The following is an 18,236-nucleotide window of genomic DNA, read 5'->3' on the forward strand; positions in this document are numbered from 1 at the left end:
ATAAGATTTTTTAATATGTAAAGAGCCTACATGTACTAGTAAGAAAAATTCCTACCTCAGCAGAAGCATGGACAGAGTCTGTTTGGTGAGTAGATTATTCACTGAAAAAGAAATTCAAGTGACTTACAAAATCTCTGGGTAAAACAGCTTTCCTTACTAATTGTCAAAGAAATAGGAATCTGCATAGTAGTATTTATTCAAGTGTGATTTATATTAGAAAAGGTAATAGAAACAACCTAAATGTTTAAAACAAAAGGATTGAAACTACATGGTATGTTCATATGGAGGAATATTAAAATGCCATAAACAGAATCAGGTTTTGGAAAAATAGTGACATGGAAAAATGCTCATAATACAATGTAAAGAGGGAAAAAAAGACAGAAAACTATGTTGTCATGGTCCCATTTTTTAAAAAGCCTGTTTTACAGAGAAGATAGACTCTTTTGGCAGCAAAACTTGATCTGAACTGATATAAAGCTGTCATACTTTCTATTATTTTTATAGTCATGAAAGCAATACCAACAGTCTGATTTATAAAAGGCCTTCAGAATAAAACAAGTTAATTAGAATTTTAGGTTACATTTATATTCCAAACTTCTTAGTACAATATATGTTGCCTATTAATATTTTATCTATTGCCAGAATCAAGTCAGTAAGCCTTATTTTAGTAAGCCAATGATAGTTTGGAAGCTAGATCCCTTTTTAAGTGTGCTGTGTAGAATGTTGCCATTTTTGTCTTCTCTAATTATGCTTATTAGAAGAACTAGGTTTTAGAGTCAAATACATATGCTATATATACTGTTCCACTGATTTCATGAGTAATATTTAATGGAAATTATTTTTCAGTTTAATGAACATTATTCTGTGGGAAATTTAAATCCTCTCTCTTCACAACAAGAAATTGGTAAGTGATTTGAAGTTTGTTATATATAAAATCATGTTAACTTTCGCCCTTTGTATTTAGTCTCTAGCTGATTTTGTTAGGCACTCAGTTTATTTTTTAAAGATTACTGTCACTTCTATACCACTCACTAATTATTATTATTATTTTTTAGCAATTTATCTGCTTCTTTCATTGTTCTACGAAAACTTGCTTTTTCCTTTTTTCAGTATTACTAATGACTTAGCAGTTATGAAACATCATAAGTATTTTGCATTTATTCAGCATTTGATAGAGTTGACTACTCCTATCTTCTTTCTGGAGTTTTTGGATTTTTTTCTTATTTATCTGGTGCTTTCTTTTTATTGGATCTTCTTTCCTCTTTTATCCCTTGATTAATTCATTTATCCAGCATATAAATATAAATATATTTGTGTGTATATATAGTATATTTTATATCAAGTATTGCTTTTGGCTCTGATGATAGAATAGGATGCTCTCAGTGGAAGCGTTGAGAAGAGGTCAGATTTTGGTTATTAAGTTTTCTGAAGGTACAGCTGTAAGGATTTGCTTATAGACTGACTGGATATAAGGATTAAGAGAAAGAAACAAGGATGATGCCAAGATGTTGACATTAATAACTATTAAGAATGGAACTAACATTTATTGAAATATGGAAGGCTATAGAAGGTAACTTGAGATTGACAGATTAATTTTACAAGTGTTACCATTGAAAAGCCGATGTTAGATAACTAAGTGACAGTAAGTAGAAAATTTTATATTTGGATCTAGAATTCAGTGGGGTAGAGATATAAATTTTGGAATTATCATAAATGGTATTAAATGAGACCAAAACAAATCTACCAATTGTAGACATTCTTTAAATGCCCACCATCTAAAATATTAAATCTATTTCTATTCTCCCCTTTGACATTCTCATTCACTTGACACTCATTAACTTCAGCACTTTCAAATATTATGATACAGGTGATGACCAAATTTATATCTTTCCTCCTTGACTTCTCCTAAACTCCAGGACCTTATTTTTTTTTTTTGCCTTCCCCCTGCTCCAGTTTTATTGAGATAAAATTGTCATACATCACTGTATAAATTTAAGATGTGTAACAAAATTGTTTGATTTATACATATTGTGAAATGATTACCACACTAAATTTAGTTAGCATCCATCATCCCACATAGATACAATAAAAAGAAAAAGAAAGAAAAGAAAAAAATCTTTCTTTGTAATGAGAACTTTTAGGATTTAATCCCTTAATAATTTTTATGTATATGACACAACAGTGTTAACTATTGTCATCGTAGTGTACGTTACATCCCTAGTACTTACTTATCTTGTAACTGAAAGTTTGTACCTTTTGACCACCTTCCCCCAGTTTTCCTTCTCCCTACTCCCACCTCTGGTAATCACAAATCTGATCTCTTTTTCTGTGAGTTTGGTTTTCTCTTCTTCTTTTTTTTTTTTTTAGAGGTATCATTTGTAGGTGAGACCATACAGTATCTGACTTATTTCACTTAGTAAAATGCCCTTAAGGTCCATCCATGTTGTAAATGACAGGATTTTTCTCTTTCTGGCTTATTTCACTTAGAATGACATTCTCCAGGAACATCCATGTTGCTGCAAAAGGCGTTAAGAGATTTTTTTATCACTAAAAATATTCGTGTGTGTGTGTGTGTGTGTTTATCTCACAACTTCTTTATCCATTCATTTATCAATGCACACTTAGGCTGCTTCCATGTCTTGGCTATTATAAATAATGCTGCTATGAACATGGAGGTGCAGTTATCTTTTCCAGTTAGTGTTTTTGTTTCCTTTGGCTGTATTTCCAGAAGTGGAATTGTTGGATCATATGGCAGTTCTATTTTTAATTTTTTGAGGAAACTCCCTACTGTTTTTTGTAGTGGCTTTATCAGATTATAATCCCATGCCAGCATTTGTTTACCTCTTGTCTTTCTGATGATGGCCATTCTAATAGACATGAGATGATATCTCGTTGTGGTTTTGATTTGCATTTCCCTAGTGGCTAGTGATATTGAGCATCTTTTCTTTTCATGTACCTTTTGGCCATTTGTATATTTCTTTGGAAAAATGTCCATTCAGGTGGTTTACCTATTTTTAAATTGAATTATTATTATTATTATTATTATTATTATTATTATTATTATTATTATTATTATTATTATTATTATTATGCTGTTGAGTTGTATGAGTTCTTTATATATTTTAGATATTAACCCCTTATTGGATATATGGTTTCCAAATGTTTTCCCCATTCTATAGGTTATCTTTTCACATTGTTGATTGTTTCTTCTGTTGTGCAAAAGCTTTTTAGTTTGACGTAATCCCATTTATTTTTTATTTTGTTCCTTGTGCTTTAGGTGTCATATCCAAAAAGTTGTTGCCAAGACCCATATCAGGGAGCCTTTTTCTTGTATTTCTTCTAGGAGTTTCATGGTGTCAGGTCTTACATTTAAGTCTTTATTTTGTTTTAGCAGCTTTACATGTCCCACCTGTATTATTTTAATTCTTGTGAGTGGTGTAAGATAGGGGTCTAGTTTCATTCTTTTATATATGAATATCCTACTTTCCTAGCATTGTTTATTGAAGAGACTCTTTTCTCCAATGAGTATTCTTGGATCCTTTGTCAAATATTAGTTAACTAAATATGCTTGGGTTTATTTCTTGGTTCTCAATTCTGTTCCATTGATCTGTTTGTTTTTAATGGCAGTACCGTACTATAGCTCCACAGTATAGCTTGAAGTCAGGAAGTGTAATTCCTCTCTCCTTGTTCTTTCTCAGGATTGCTTTGGCTTTTCTCTTCTGGTTCCATATAAATTTTTGGATTGTTTTTTCTACTTTTGTAAAAGAAAAGAGTCTATATATAGATGGCTTTTAGTAGTATTGACATTTTAACAATATTAATACTTCTAATCCATGGCCATGGGATACCTTTCTGTTTATTTCTGTCTTCAGTTTTTTCACCGATGTCTTGTAGTTTTCAGAGTAGAGGTCTCTCACATCCTTGGTTCAGTTTATTCCTAAATATTTAATTGACTTGGTGTAAATGGGATCATTTTCTTTCTTTTTTTTTCAGATAATTTGTTATTAGTGTATCAAAACACTATTGATTTTTATGTTTATTATGTATCTTGCAACTTTACTGAATTTGTTGATTAGATGTAACAGTTTTTTTTTTCTGTGGAGTCTTTAGGATTTTCTGTATAGAAAATTGTGTCATTTGCAAATAGAGACAATTTTACCTCTCCCTTTCCAATTATGGTTCCTTTTATTTCTTATTCTTGTCTGAATGCTCTGACAAGGACTCCCAATTCTATGTTGAATGGGAGTGGTATAAGAGTGGACATTCTTGTCTTGTTCCTGATCTTAAAGGAAAAGCTTTCAAACTTCTACTGTTGTGTATGATGTTAGCTGACGGCTTATCATGTGTGGCTTTTGTTATGTTTAGTATGTTGAGGTTAGTTTCTTCTACACCTAATTTTTAAGAGGTTTTTTTTTTTTTTATTATGAATGGGTTAAAATTTGTCACATGTTTTTTCTGCAACAGTTGAGATGATAGTATGTTTTTTTTCTTTCAATCTATTAATGTGATGTATTACATTTATTGATTGCATTGAACCATCCTTGCATCCCAGGTATAAATCCTGCTTGATCATGATGAATGATCCTTTTAATGTGCTGCTTAATTTGGTTTGCTAGTATTTTATTGAGAATTTTTGCATCCATATTTATCAGAGATATTGGTCTGTAGTATACTTTTCTGGTCGTGTCCTTTTATGGCTTTAGTATGAAGGTAATGCTGGGCTTATAAAATGAGTTTGGGAATGGTCCCTCCTTTTCAATTTTTTAGAGGAGGCTGAAAAAGATAAACATTAATTCTTCTTTAAATGTTTGGTAAAATTCACCAGTGAAGCCATCTGGTAGGACTGTATTTCTTATTGTATAATTGACATCTCTTTGTATCTAGATGTCTGTCAACATTAAAAACTCTGTATCAAAATCAAACTTGTTCTTCTTCTGAGGTACCTAATGGTATTTCCATTATTCTAGTTGCCAGGACTCAGAACATCAGACATAATTTTAACTTATTTCTGTGCCTATTCATTCAGCTAGTCATTAAGTTTTATCAGTTCTCTTTCTGAAATATTTATTTCCTTTCCTATTTTCATTATATTGAAATAATTATATTTCAAACTCTTATTACCATTCACATGGGCTATTGCAGTAACAGCATAATTGGTCTTTTCATCCTTTCAGCTTACTAATACATTATAGCCCAATTAATCTTCTTTATGCATAATGTTGGCTTTTTCATTGCTCTAGTTAAATCCCTTTACTGACACCCCCATGGAGTAGCAAATTATGCTCCTAGTTTTCTAACCTAGCTCCTAAGCCTTTTCTCTTGTAAGAATAAGCTGTGTGTGCTTTGACCAGATTGAGGAACTTTCTGCATCCCAAATTTGCCCACACTTTTTTTGGTTTTTTTTTTGTTTGTTTGTTTTTTGTTTTTTTTTTTTGAGATAGGGAGGGAAGTAACTAGGTTTATTTGAGGTACTGGAGATTGAACCCAGGACCTCATGCATGCTAAGCATGCACTCTAGCACTTTGAGCAATACCTCCCCTGCCCACACTTTCTTATCCACTTTTTCTTCCTGAAATCCTTGACTTCCATCTCTTTCTGTCTTTTCAAGACTAAGTTTTCTTCGATAAAACCTTTTATTTTCCCCTTGAACATTCTGTTCCAAAAAGGTCTGTCCTTGAAAGGGACCGTATGAAGGACATTCTCAAAACTATAAAACTTGGGACTCTGGTTGCCTAAAAGAAAGTAAAGAGTATATTATTTGACTAGTAAATGAAACTTAGTCTATGAAAACTTCCCAGATCAACACCAGACTGCCAGCAATTGGAATGGACTTTCCATTAGTCATTTTTAAATAAAGTAAAAGTAGAGTATCCATATTTAATTAGATTATTTCTAGGTTGAGACTTCTACATATACTATTACAAATTATAAATTTTAAAGATTTTTTTAGAAAATTTTTAGTCATTGTTATATAGAAATAAAATTTATTTTCTGTTTTGAAAAAAGAATCCCTCTCTTTTAAAAAAAATTCTGCCATGTGTCATTATTTAAGAATATATATATAATCTCTTCTAATCACAGATTCTTTGGGAGCAGGGACTCTGATTTTTTTTATCTTTGAATTCTCCACAGCACCTAGACTACACAGTAATATTTCACAGTAATATATTATTTTATTTACAATAATCATAGGAGTTTTATGAAGACTTCATATGCATTTCTTTTCTTCTGAAAGTAAAATAATGTCAAAGGGAGATTAAAGATTTTTAGTTCTTTCCAGATCTACAGTTGTATTATAGTTATTTTCCTTTGTTTAAGTATTATGAATATGTACTGAAGTCAATCAAAAAATGAAGTGAGAAAGGGAAAGCGGAAGAACTCAAGGATCAATCTGTCCATCTGTCTGTCCTGTCCATCCCTCTATCCATCTACCCACTCACTTACCTACCCTACTGCTGATTTGCTTAGCTTTATTTCAAGCAAAATAACTGAGATGTTTAAAAATGTATGAAATTTTAAAGTGGCACAAAGTAAATTGTTTTGCTTAATGTACTCATTGAATTGGTTCTCTATGGAAAAAATATAGGTACTTTAAAGGACTTATTTCAAGTAAATGTTTGGATTACTGTACATTTAAAATTATTTAATAATAATTAAACTTACAATTAAGATATTGAAACATATTTTTATAGTTATAGTCTTAAATAATATAATGAATGAATACTTTTTTTAATGGCAGTTTTTGGAATCATCAACCAAATAATTCTATATGTAAAGTTGATTTCAAAAATTCCTTTTAAAACTATAGAAACTTTTTCACTGTTCTGTCAATTTCCTTGAACAATTCCACGAGCAGTATATAGTAGTTACTCAATAAATAATAGTTGAATAAATTTGACTTATGCACTATCTCTCAGATCCAGCATTTCTTTCTCTATTCCCTTTGCTATGATTTTGGATAAGGCTAAACTTTCACCATCTCTTTCCTGTTAGCTCTATTTCTAAACATTTTCCTGTTCCATCCTTTCTACACATTCTCTCTTGTTTAATCCTTATAAAGCAGTTCAAATTCTGTCTTACCTCTGCTTGAAAAATTTTAATGGCCTCGTGTTACTACAAAATAAAGTCCAGATTCTATAGCTGGAAATTCATCAGTATTTCCAAGCTCATCCTGAATAATTCCTTAATAGCTCTTTGTTATTTCTCAGGGCTTCTGATAACCTGAATTGACTTCTGTTGCCCTTATGTTTCCTTTGCGCACCTATTTCTGTGCCTCTGTGCTATTCTCTCCATTTGAGGTGTTTTACCCCTCTTTCTACCTTATATACTAATTCTTTATATGCTTGGGTTCAAATTACTTCAAGGTGAGGTTTAAATTTGAACCCATTTAACCTTCCAGAGTACAAAGGACAATGCTTTTTGTACATAAGAGGAAAATAGTTAAGTACATGGTAATAGATACATGACTCAATATTGCTCTATTTATTATATGCAGTATACTGTAATTTGGTATGTTATGCAAATTATGTAACTTAAATAGCATGATATTGTAACAATTGTCTTCTTTAGGAAACTTATTTGGGAAACCAGAAGGAGAAGATGCCTTTACTTTTTCTTTTCCATCAGACTCTTCAACTCATACATTTGGAGCTGGAAGAGATGATTTTAGTTTTCCGTTTTCATTTGAACAGGATCAAAACTCAACACCTTCTTCTGTAAAAGGTTTTTCATCCTCGTCACAAAATACAACTCAATTTACTTTTTTCTGAACTAGCTACTAATTTATTGAATTATTTTACTGCTTTGTAATCATCTAGGGCACAAATTTACATTATTACTTAAATATGATAGTAGCTTTCTTTTGTTGATTAAAGCAATAATGGGTTACCACAGTTACATTACTTGATTGTATTTATTTAAATATTGAAGGAAATTAAGCCTATGCCATCTACTTTCACTTTTATTTGCAACATTAGCTATCATTATTTATTTTGGTTTTGATTTTGCAAGCCATATTCAGACAGAACCTATGCTTCACTACTGTAGTATAGAGTGGTACTTTAATAATAATCTCAGAGAATTTATGTTTTTTATAGTGAATAAAATGTATTATTTTCTTCTAATATAATAAAAATTCAAATAGTATCAGTTACTCTAATATCTTTAATAGGAGGAAATTAAATGTGAAGGTCTAGAGTAATTTTTGAAAATTGGATGGTTGCATTAATGGTGATACTGTTAATATATATTTTTGCTTAACTCTTTGAAAAACATTTAAAATTCTGTTTCCTGTCTTCAACAAAAAAATTCATCTTTATATTTTATATGCAGTACTTGCTTGTCAATCAATTATATAGCTTAAATGAAGATAATTAAAATTTGGTTAAATTATATGAACGTATTGCTCAATAGCTTTGTATCTTGTGCTTTTAAAAATTAGTTGTATTGAGTTATCAAGTTATAAGGAGTCTGACTCCGTATTTTGGTGTGTGACTGCTGACAGGTGTTAAGCCTCACCCTGTTTTCTTCCCCTTCTGCCCCACATCTAGCCAAGCTAAAAAGAGAGCCCAGATATTTGCTCTTTTGGCACTAGTTCAAACCATGTATAGGAACTTTTGCCCTGGCCCCTAACGACCTTAAAAAGCCAAAGCCAATCTCCTTTCTCTACTCTGTCAAGCCATTTTCAGACCAGCTTGGGAGGCCTGGTCTTCTCTCCCCAGAAAATGTTATTATGGAGTAGTAAACCTTTTCATATCCTACTGGAGTGTGTGATGTCATCAATCTCAATATCCAAACCAAATTTGGGGTGGGAATCAATCTTGCTTCTTCAGGGTGTCTACAACATATTACAATTGTATTAAATTAAGCGTTCTCAAACTTTTTGGAAGTCAAAAGCATGATATGACTAATGATAGAAAGGATTTAAGGAAACATTGGACTATGTTTTTAAAAATCTTTAACAGCTGGTTGAAAGATAAAAAATTTTAGTTAAAAAGTTGGGATTTTTCTTTTTGTATCAATTTTTAATTTTACTGACCTTGTGATTTAATTAATTGATAGTTTTGGTGTAATAAAGACATGGACTGTATATGAGAAAGGATAAAAATGCTGCAGTTGATTTGTTACTAATTAAGAGGTTCAAAACTGCCTTCAGCTTTGAAAGGCCCACTGATTTCATGGCTTAGTTTTACTTTAAATAGAAAAATGTATAGCATACCAGTATGGTTAGATTTATCATGTATCAATTTAAGAGGTAAAATAAAATAAGTGTTTCTAAAGTATCTACAATGTGTTTGACATCTTGAGAGCATGTAAAAGAGCTAAAAGATACAGTTTTATACTCAAAAAACTTATAATTTAGTTGAGAAGACAAAACTTAGGAAACAACAAAAACACATTAGAATAAAATAATTGACAATTTTATTCTATAGTTTATAATTTGGTCTGTGCTAGAGAAGAGACTGAATACTTTAAGAATTAGATAAAGAAAGGTCATCATGGATTGGAAAGCCTGGGAAGGATTCATTGAAAAGGTATGATTTGCATTGGAACTTTAAAAGTATGTAGATTGTAAAATTTTTGAGTGTAATATTTGATGCCTTTTTTTTTATCTTTGCATTTTTTACTGCCTAACTCTAGTGGCTAGTGTTTAGTAAGATTTCATTAAATGCTTGTTGAATTAATAGAGTTGAGCTGAACTGGTGAAGGAAGTAGGGAGGACCTTCTAGGCAAGGGAAACCATATGAGCAAAAGAAAAATGTAATCACAAATATAATATGTGTGCAGGAAATTCAAGAGTAGGCCGAATTGGAGTGGACGATAATAGTAGGAAATTGAATTTAATAGATATGGTAGGACTGATTTGTGGAGGATCTTCAAGTGTTTTGACTTGATTTCTGAGGCCAATAAATGCCAGAGTTGCATGAGAAAAGAAATGGCTAAGAAAGACTAACTGGCAATATAGTTAAGAATTGGGAGAAATTAGATTTGAAACAATGAGGAGGCAATTGCATTGGTCCAGTTATGCAGTGGTAAGTTCCAGATGATAATAACTGTGCATGAAATCTCCCTCTGCCTTCCTTTTATAAGAACATGTGGTTGCATTGGGGGCCTCCCTGGATAATTCAGATAATCTTCTCATTTTGAGATCATTAACTTAATGACATCTGCAAAGACCCTCCCCTCTTTTTCTTGTCATACAAAGTAACATTCACTGGTTCCAGGGAGTAGGACATGGATATCTTTGGGGAGAGATTTTTCTAGCTTATTATATAGGCAATAGTGTTGTATACTTTCTTTTAGTCTTTAGCATTATTCAGTCAAAACACCGTTTTCCAAAGTTACTTAGGCTAGCTCCTATCTTCCCTACCGCCTAGATTATGATCATGTCACTTATTCATAATACAGTTAGATTTATTTGTGGCCATCTGCATTTCATCTTGAGTTTATCTGAATTCCTGGTTGATCCCTTAGTACATAGTAAAACTCTGTCTTTGTGATGTGCAGCTCTATCTGTTTTAACAAATAGTCATGTATCCACCACTGCAGTACGTACAGAACAGTTCCACCACACCTAAAATTCCCTAGTGTTGACATTTTGTAGTCAACCTCTCCCTCTGCTTCCAAAGCCTGGAAACAGTGGATCCGTTTTCTGCCCTTATAGTTTTGTCTTTACCAAAATGTCATATAAATGGAAACATACTATATATAGCCTTTGGTTTCACTTAGCAAAGTTATTTAAGCTTCATCCATGTCGTTGCATGAATCAATAGTTTGTTCCTTTTTATTGCTAATTATTAATATTGTATGGATATAGTACAATTTGTTTGTTTACCTGTTGACAGGCAGTTGGGTAGTTTTAGTGATTATGAATAAAGTTGCTATAAACATTTATGTATGGGATTTTATGTGAATATAAATTTTATTTCACTTGTTTAACTTTATAAGAAACTGCCAAACTTTTTTCCAAAGTGACTGTACCATTTTCATCTCTACCAGCAATGCTTGAAGGTTCCAGTTGCTTCATCTTTTTGTCAATACTTGGTATTATCAGTTTTTAAGATTTTAGCCATTCTCATCAGTATAAAGTGGTATATCATTGTAGTTTTAATTTGTATTTCCCTAATGTCTGATGATGTTGAAAATCTTTTCATATGCTTATTTTCCATCTGAATGTCTGTTTTCATTTAAAAATTGGGTTGTTTTCTTATTGTTGAATTATGCAAGTGCTTTATGTATTCTAGGCACTAGTTCTTTATTAGATACCTGATTTACAGCTATTTTTCTCCCCATCTGTGCCTTATCTTTTCATTTTCTTAACAGTGTCTTTCATAGAGAAAACATTTAAAATTTTGATAAAGTCCAGTCTATAATTGGATCATACTTTAGGTGTCACATCTAAAAGCTCTTTGCCAAACCCAAGGTCATAAATTTTTCTCCTATTTTTTTGTTTTAAGTTTTAGAATTTTGCATTTACATTTATGTCTGTGGTCAATTTTAAGTTAATTTTTATATAAGATGTGAGGTATGTATCAAGGTACATTTCTTTGCATCATTTGTTGACAAGACTACCCTTTCTTATTGAACTGCATTTGTACTTTTGGCAATAATCGACTGACCATGTTTGTATGTGTCTATTTTCAGGCTCTCTGTTCTTTTCCATTGATTTATATGTCTATCCTTTCACCAATACTGTATTGTTTTGATTACTGAAGATTTATAATGAATCTTGAAATTCGGTCATGCAAGTACTCAAACTTTGCTCTTTTTATTTATTTTATTTTCTAAAATTCTCTTTTTTTCTTTATTTTTCAAATTGAGGTATAGTTGATATACATACAATATTATATGTTTCAGGTGTACAAGATAGTGATTTAAAATTTTAAAGCCTATGTTCCATTTATAGCTATTATAAAATATTAGCTATATTCCCTGTGCTGTACAATATATCCTTGTAGATTATTTTGTATATAGTAGTGTGTACCTCTTAATCCTCTACCTCTATTTTGTCCCTCCCTTCTTGCCTCTTCTTACAGATAACCACTGGTGTTCTCTTTATCTGTAGATCTGTATCTTCTTGTTATATTCACTAGTTTGTTGTATTTTTTATATTCCACATATAAGTTACATCATACAGTATTTGTCTTTCTCTGTCTGACTTATTTCACTAAGTGTAGTACCCTCCAAGTCCATCTGTGTTGTTTTGCAAATGGCAAAAGTTTATTCTTTTTTATGGCTGAGTAGTATTCCCTTGTGTGTGTGTATGTGTGTGTCTGTGTGTATACACTTAGGTTGCTTCATATCTTGGCAACTGTAAATAATTCTGTTATGAACATTGGGGTGTATGATCTTTTCAAATTAGTGTTTTTGGTTTTTTGGGTATATACTCAGGAGTAGAACTGCTGGATCATATGGTAGTTCTGTTTTTTAGCTTTTTGAGAAACCTCCATACTGTTTTCCACAGTGGCTGCACCAATATACATTCCCACCAACAGTGTATGAGGGTTCCCTTTTCTCCACATCCTCGCCAACATTTGTTATTTGTGTTCTTTTTGATGATAGACATTCTGACAGATGTGATGTGGTATCTCTTTGTGGGTTTGATTTACATTTCTCTGATGATTGGTGACATTGAGCATATTTTCATGTGCCTGTTAGCCACCTGCATTTCTTCTTTGGAAAACTATCTATTCAATTCTTCTGCCCATTTTTTGTTGTTGTTGTTTTGTTTTTGTTTTTGTTTTGTTTTAAATTTTTTATTGAGTAATAGTCATTTTACAATGTTGTGTCAAATTCTAGTGTAGAGCATAATTTTTCAGTTATATATGAACATACATATATTCACTGTCACATTTTTTTTCGCTATGAGCTACCACAAGATCTTGTTTATATTTCCCTGTGCTATACAGTATAATCATGTTTATGTATTCTGCATTTTAAAATCCCAGTCTGTCCCTTCCCACCCACCACCCCCTTGGCAACCATAAGTTTGTATTCTATGTCTATGAGTCTGTTTCTGTTTTGTATTTATGTTTTGTTTTGTTTTTAGATTCCTCATGAGTGATCTCATATGGTATTTTTCTTTCCCTTTCTGGCTTACTTCACTTAGAATGACATTCTCCAGGAACATCCATGTTGCTGCAAGTGGCGTTATGTTGTCGGTTTTTATGGCTGAATAGTATTCCATCGTATAAATATACCACCTCTTCTTTACTCAGTCATCTGTTGATGGATATTTAAGCTGTTTCCATGTCTTGGCTATTGTAAATAGTGCTGCTATGAACATTGGGGTGCAGGTGTCATTTTGAAGTAGGGTTCCTACTGGATTTATGCCCAGGAGCAAGATTCCTGGGTCATATAGTAAGTCTATTCCTAGTCTTTTGAGGAATCTCCATACTGTTTTCTACAATGGTTTTCCTTGCTTCCCTCTCCCACTCCTAATGATTTAGATGTCTTCTTTTACAATTTTGTGTTTATTCTTTTTGTAATTCATGGCAGTTATCTCCTTTCCAGTTATGAGTTTCTCATTTTTGTAGCATCCTGCTTCTTTTCTACTTAGAGCAGACCTGTCAATATTTCTTTTAGCATGGGTTTAGTGTTGCTAAACTCTTTTAGGTTTTGCTTGTCTGTGAAGTTCTTTATCTCTCCTTCTATTCTAAAGGATATCCTTGCTGGATAGAGTATCCTAGGCTTCATCTTTTTTTCATTCAGGACTTTGAATATATCTTGCCACTCCCTTTTGGCCTGTAGTGTTTGTGTAGGGAAATCAGCTGAGAGCCTTAATGGGGGGGGGGGGGGGGATTCCCTTGAATCTCACTCTTTGTTTTTCTCTTGCTGCCTTTAAGATCATTTCTTTATCCTTGACTCTGGCCATCTTGATTATAATATGTCTTGGTGTGGGTCTGTTTGGGTTCTTCTGGTTTGGGACCCTCTGAGCCTCCTGTACTTGGATACCTGATTCCTTTAGGTTTGGGAAGTTTTCAGTCATGATTTCTTCAAATACCTTTTCAATCCCCTTTGTTCTTTCTTCCCCTTCTGGAATCCCTATTATGCGTAGATTGGCACTCTTTATATTATCCCATAGGTCCCTTATTTTGTTTTCATTGTTTTTTATTTGTTTTTCTTTCAGCTGTTCTGATTGGGTGCTTTCTGTTGTCCTGTCTTCTAGGTCACTTATTCATTCCTCAGTATTATCTAGCCTGCTTTGTACAGGCTTTAGGTCAGATCTCATCTCAGCAAATGAGTTTACTAATTCTACTTGCTTCTTTTTTATAGCTTCTATTTCATTTTTGACATATTTTATATCTCTAAACACTATTTCTTTTAGTTCCTACAGTACTTTGATCACTCCTTTTTTGAAATCTTGATCTAGTAGGCCATCAATGTCTATTTCCTTGATCGTGCTTTCAGGGGATTTCTCTTGATCTTTTAATTGGGAGTGGTTCCTCTGCTTCTTCATATTGCTCATATCTCTCTGGCACTGTGGCTTAAGGAGTATCAGTTATCTAGTTCTCCTGGAGACGCTGTGCTCTTAATGATTTTATGCAGAGGTATTTGTGTCTTTGCCCTGTTTCACGAATTCAGCTTGCTGTTTCCAGAGGCCCTCTGTTGGCGCCTTCTTCTGTGCTGCTCCCAGTGGCAGTCAGCTAGCAGATCGCGCCCCTCCCAACACTGGGTCAGGTGCTGAGCTCTTATCCGGTAGGCTGGCAGGTCACTCCCCCTCCCGGTGCTGCAGTCAGATGCTGCACTCGGGGGAGGCAGCTGGGCGGATCGCGCCCCCTCCCAGCACCGTGGTCAGGTGCTGCGTTCCTGCCAGGAAAGCGGGTTGCCGCCCGCCCTCTCCTGGCGCCGGTTGCTCCGCTGCTCTGTGCAACTGCCCGCTGTGCCTCGGGTCCACGTTCTGAAGGCGGGCTCAGGGAAGACCGTGGAACGGCCCTGCCTCTGCTCCATGCCAAATCTCAGCTCCTTGTTTGTCTTGGTGGCACGCGTTCTCTGAGGTGCCAGGGCAGAAAGATCGTATCTGCCTCCAGCTGTAAACAAGTCTCAGTCCTGCCTAGGAGGTTGCGGAGCCCCCCGGGTGCGGATTCAGGGCTCAGCCCCACCCCGGCCCGGGCGCTGTGCACAGGAGAATATGGCGGCTGTGGCTGAGCCCCACCTCTCTTCTCGGGGGAAGAGCCAGTAATGGTGATGCAGGTCCGAGGAGACAAGGGCTATGGCGCCCCTCCCCCCAGGGCACACCAGCCGTGTTGCTTTGCTTTTTTTGCAATTTATGGGGGACCGAGGTTGTTCTGCTCCATATCCCCTCCCAGCCACGGTGTGCAGCACCCTGCAGTCTCCCAGGGCTGCCTTAGTGCAGCCGCCCCAGTTCTCCGCCCGGCTCAGGCCGCCTGCCCCAGCCCCAGCTGCCGGCCTGCATCTCAGGCTGGATGTCATGGGGACCCTTTGTGCCCATTTAACTCAGTTCTGTCGGTCACAAGGTGCTCGGGGCAAATCTGAGCCTCAGAGATTCCCCCTCCATCCCACTGGCCTCTTCGTTGGAGAGGGGAGACCCAGTGAACGAGTGCCAGTCCTCCTTTGCTGCTCCCTCCCCGTGGGATCGGTCCCTTACTGTTTTGCTTTTTCTTCTTTCTTTTTTCCTACCAGATTTTTGGCGTCTTCGTCTTTCAAAGAGGGTGATGTTCTGTCGGAGTTCGGCAGGTGCTCTGGTAGGCTGAGTGGGTCCGTAGATGTGAGTTTTGGTGTATTTATGGGAGAGGGTGAGCTACAAGCATCCTTCTATTCCACCATCTTGCTTCTCCCTCTGCCCATTTTTTTGACTGGGTTGTTTGTTTTTCTGATATAGAGTTGTTTGGGCTGTTTATATATGTTGAACATTAATCCCCTATCAGTCATATCATTTGCAAATATTTTCTCCAATTCAGTAGGTTGTCTTTTGATTTTGTTGATGGTTTCCTTTTCTGTCCAAAAGCTTTTAAATTTAATTAGGTCCCATTTGTTTATTTTTGCTTTTGTTTTCTTTGCCTTAGGAGACAGATCTAAAAAAATATTGCTACAATTTATGTCAAAGAGTTTTCTGCCTGTGTTTTCTTCTAGAAGCGTTATGGTTTCTGGTCTTACATTTAGGTCTTTACTCCATTTTGAACTTATTTTAGTATATGGTGTTAAAAATATTGTAATTTCATTCTTTTTCATGTATCTGTCCAGTTTTCTCAGCACCACTTACTGAAAAGACTGGCTGTTTTTTTACTTGTTCCATGTGTTCTTCGTTTCTTATTTCCTCTGCCTTTTCTTGAGTTTATCTTTGTTCTCTGTGTATAATGTCTTTTTTTTTCTCTTTGGGTGCCTCTAAGATTTTCTCTTTCATATTTATTTTCAGCAGTTGGAATATGATATACCTAGGAGTTTTGCTTGTTTGTTTATTTGTTGGTTATTTAGCCTGCTTGGAATTCTCTAAGATTTAATGATCCTTTGTGTTTCTGCGCTCTCTATTTTGTAACATTGATGTGTCTGTTTTTGTGCCAGTACCATACTGTTTTGATTACTGTACAACTTTATTCTTTTTGAAACTTACTTTAGCTCTCCTAGTTTTTTGCCTTCCCATATATATTTTTGGATCTATTTATTACTATATACATGCCTTTATCTGATTGAGAATGTTCCCTTCTATTCCTAGTTTGCTGTTAATTTTTGATATGAATGGCTGTTGAATTTTGTCAAATTATTTTTCTACATCAATTGATATGATCATATTGTTTTTTCTTTTGGCTTATTAATATGATAGATTACCCTGATTGCTTTTTAAATGTTGAACCAACCATACATTCCTGGGATAAATTCTGATGTATTTTCCTTCTTACATACTGATTTCAAGTTGATAATATTCTATTGAGGATTCTTGGAATGTTCATGAGAAATTTTCATCTGTAGTTTTGCTTTTTTCTATTATCTTTATCTGGTTTTGGTATTAGGGTAATAATGGCCTCATAAAATGAGTTGGGAAGTGTTCTGTTCTCTTATTTTCTGGAAGACTGTGTAGAATTTTTTAATTAAATGTTTAAGAAAACTTACCAGTGAGTTTGGCCTGGAGTTTTCTATGTTACATCATTTTAAACAATGAATTTCTTTAACAGAGGAATATTCAGGTTATCTATTTCTTCATGAAAGGTTGTGGTAATTTGTGTCTCAAGGAATTAGTCCATTTTATCTAGAGGTTTATCAATATTAGTTTTTTCCCCCTAAAACTATCTCTTGATACTGATTTTCTCTACTTTTCTGTTTTCAATCACATTGACTTACACGCTTTATCATTTCCTTCTTTCTTTTTGCTATGGCTTTAATTTTCCCTTTTTCCTTTGGTTTATTAAAATGGAAGCTTATATTTTGAATTTAAGACTATTCTTTTCTCCTAAGCATTTAATGCTATAAATCTATAATTTTATTCTAAGTCCTGCTTTAGCTGTATCTCTCAAATTTTGACATATTTTTATCTTAATTTTCATTTAGATAAAATGTTTAAATTTTCTTTGAGACTTACTTTTTGACCCATGAATATTTAAAAGTTTAAGTTCTGTACATTTAGAGATTTATAGATATCTCTCTGTTATTAATTTCTAGTTTAATTTTATTATGGCCCAAGAAATACTTCATATGATTTCTTTTAAATTTGTTAATTTGTTTCATGACCCAGAATATGGTGTATCTTGATGCATTGAGAAGTTTCATGTACAGTTGAAAGAATGTATATTCTGCTATTTTGGGGTAGAGTATTCTAAAAACTTCAGGTCTGATTGGTTGATAGTGTTGTTTATGTCATCTATATCCGACTGGTTTTCCATCTAGTAGTTCTGTCAGGTACTGAGAGAAGTATTGACGTCTTCAGCTATACCAGTTGTGCATTTGTCTATCCTTTCAGTTCTATCAGTTTTTGCTTCATGTATATCTATATACACACATATAAGATTATGTCTTATGTCACATGTCTTCTTGGAGAACTGACCCTTTTATTTTACACAATGTCCCTCTGAAGTCTACTTTGTCCAATAGTAATAGCTTGCTTTTGGTTAATGTTTATGTGGGCTATCTTTTCCCAAAGAAATATGGGTTTCTTTGTAGACAACATATAGTCGGGTCTTACTTTTTTTTTTTTATTTGAATATCCTATATTGTTTATTAGGTAAGAATTTTACAAACATTACTTATATTAGCAGTAACAGTGGGGCTAGATTATTGTGCCTTCT

The 18,236-nt window shown here is 33.9% G+C and overlaps 1 protein-coding gene across 5 annotated transcripts in view; it reads left to right on the plus strand.

The window, feature by feature from the left end:
- The window catches only part of C6H14orf39 (chromosome 6 C14orf39 homolog), a 121,360-nt gene extending 112,106 nt beyond the window's left edge, over window positions 1-9,254 (plus strand). For all 5 annotated transcript variants that reach the window (XM_045522070.2, XM_045522069.2, XM_074365442.1 and 2 more), the window contains 2 exons: window positions 847-904; window positions 7,570-9,254. In XM_045522070.2, the coding sequence (XP_045378026.1) occupies window positions 847-904; window positions 7,570-7,769 (258 nt within the window). In that variant the 3' untranslated portion in view covers window positions 7,770-9,254. The remainder of the gene's footprint in view (window positions 1-846; window positions 905-7,569) is intronic.
- The last annotated feature ends 8,982 nt before the right edge of the window (window positions 9,255-18,236 follow it).

This window comes from Camelus bactrianus, chromosome 6, assembly GCF_048773025.1.
Source record: "Camelus bactrianus isolate YW-2024 breed Bactrian camel chromosome 6, ASM4877302v1, whole genome shotgun sequence".
Classification (NCBI taxonomy): Eukaryota; Metazoa; Chordata; class Mammalia; order Artiodactyla; family Camelidae; genus Camelus; species Camelus bactrianus.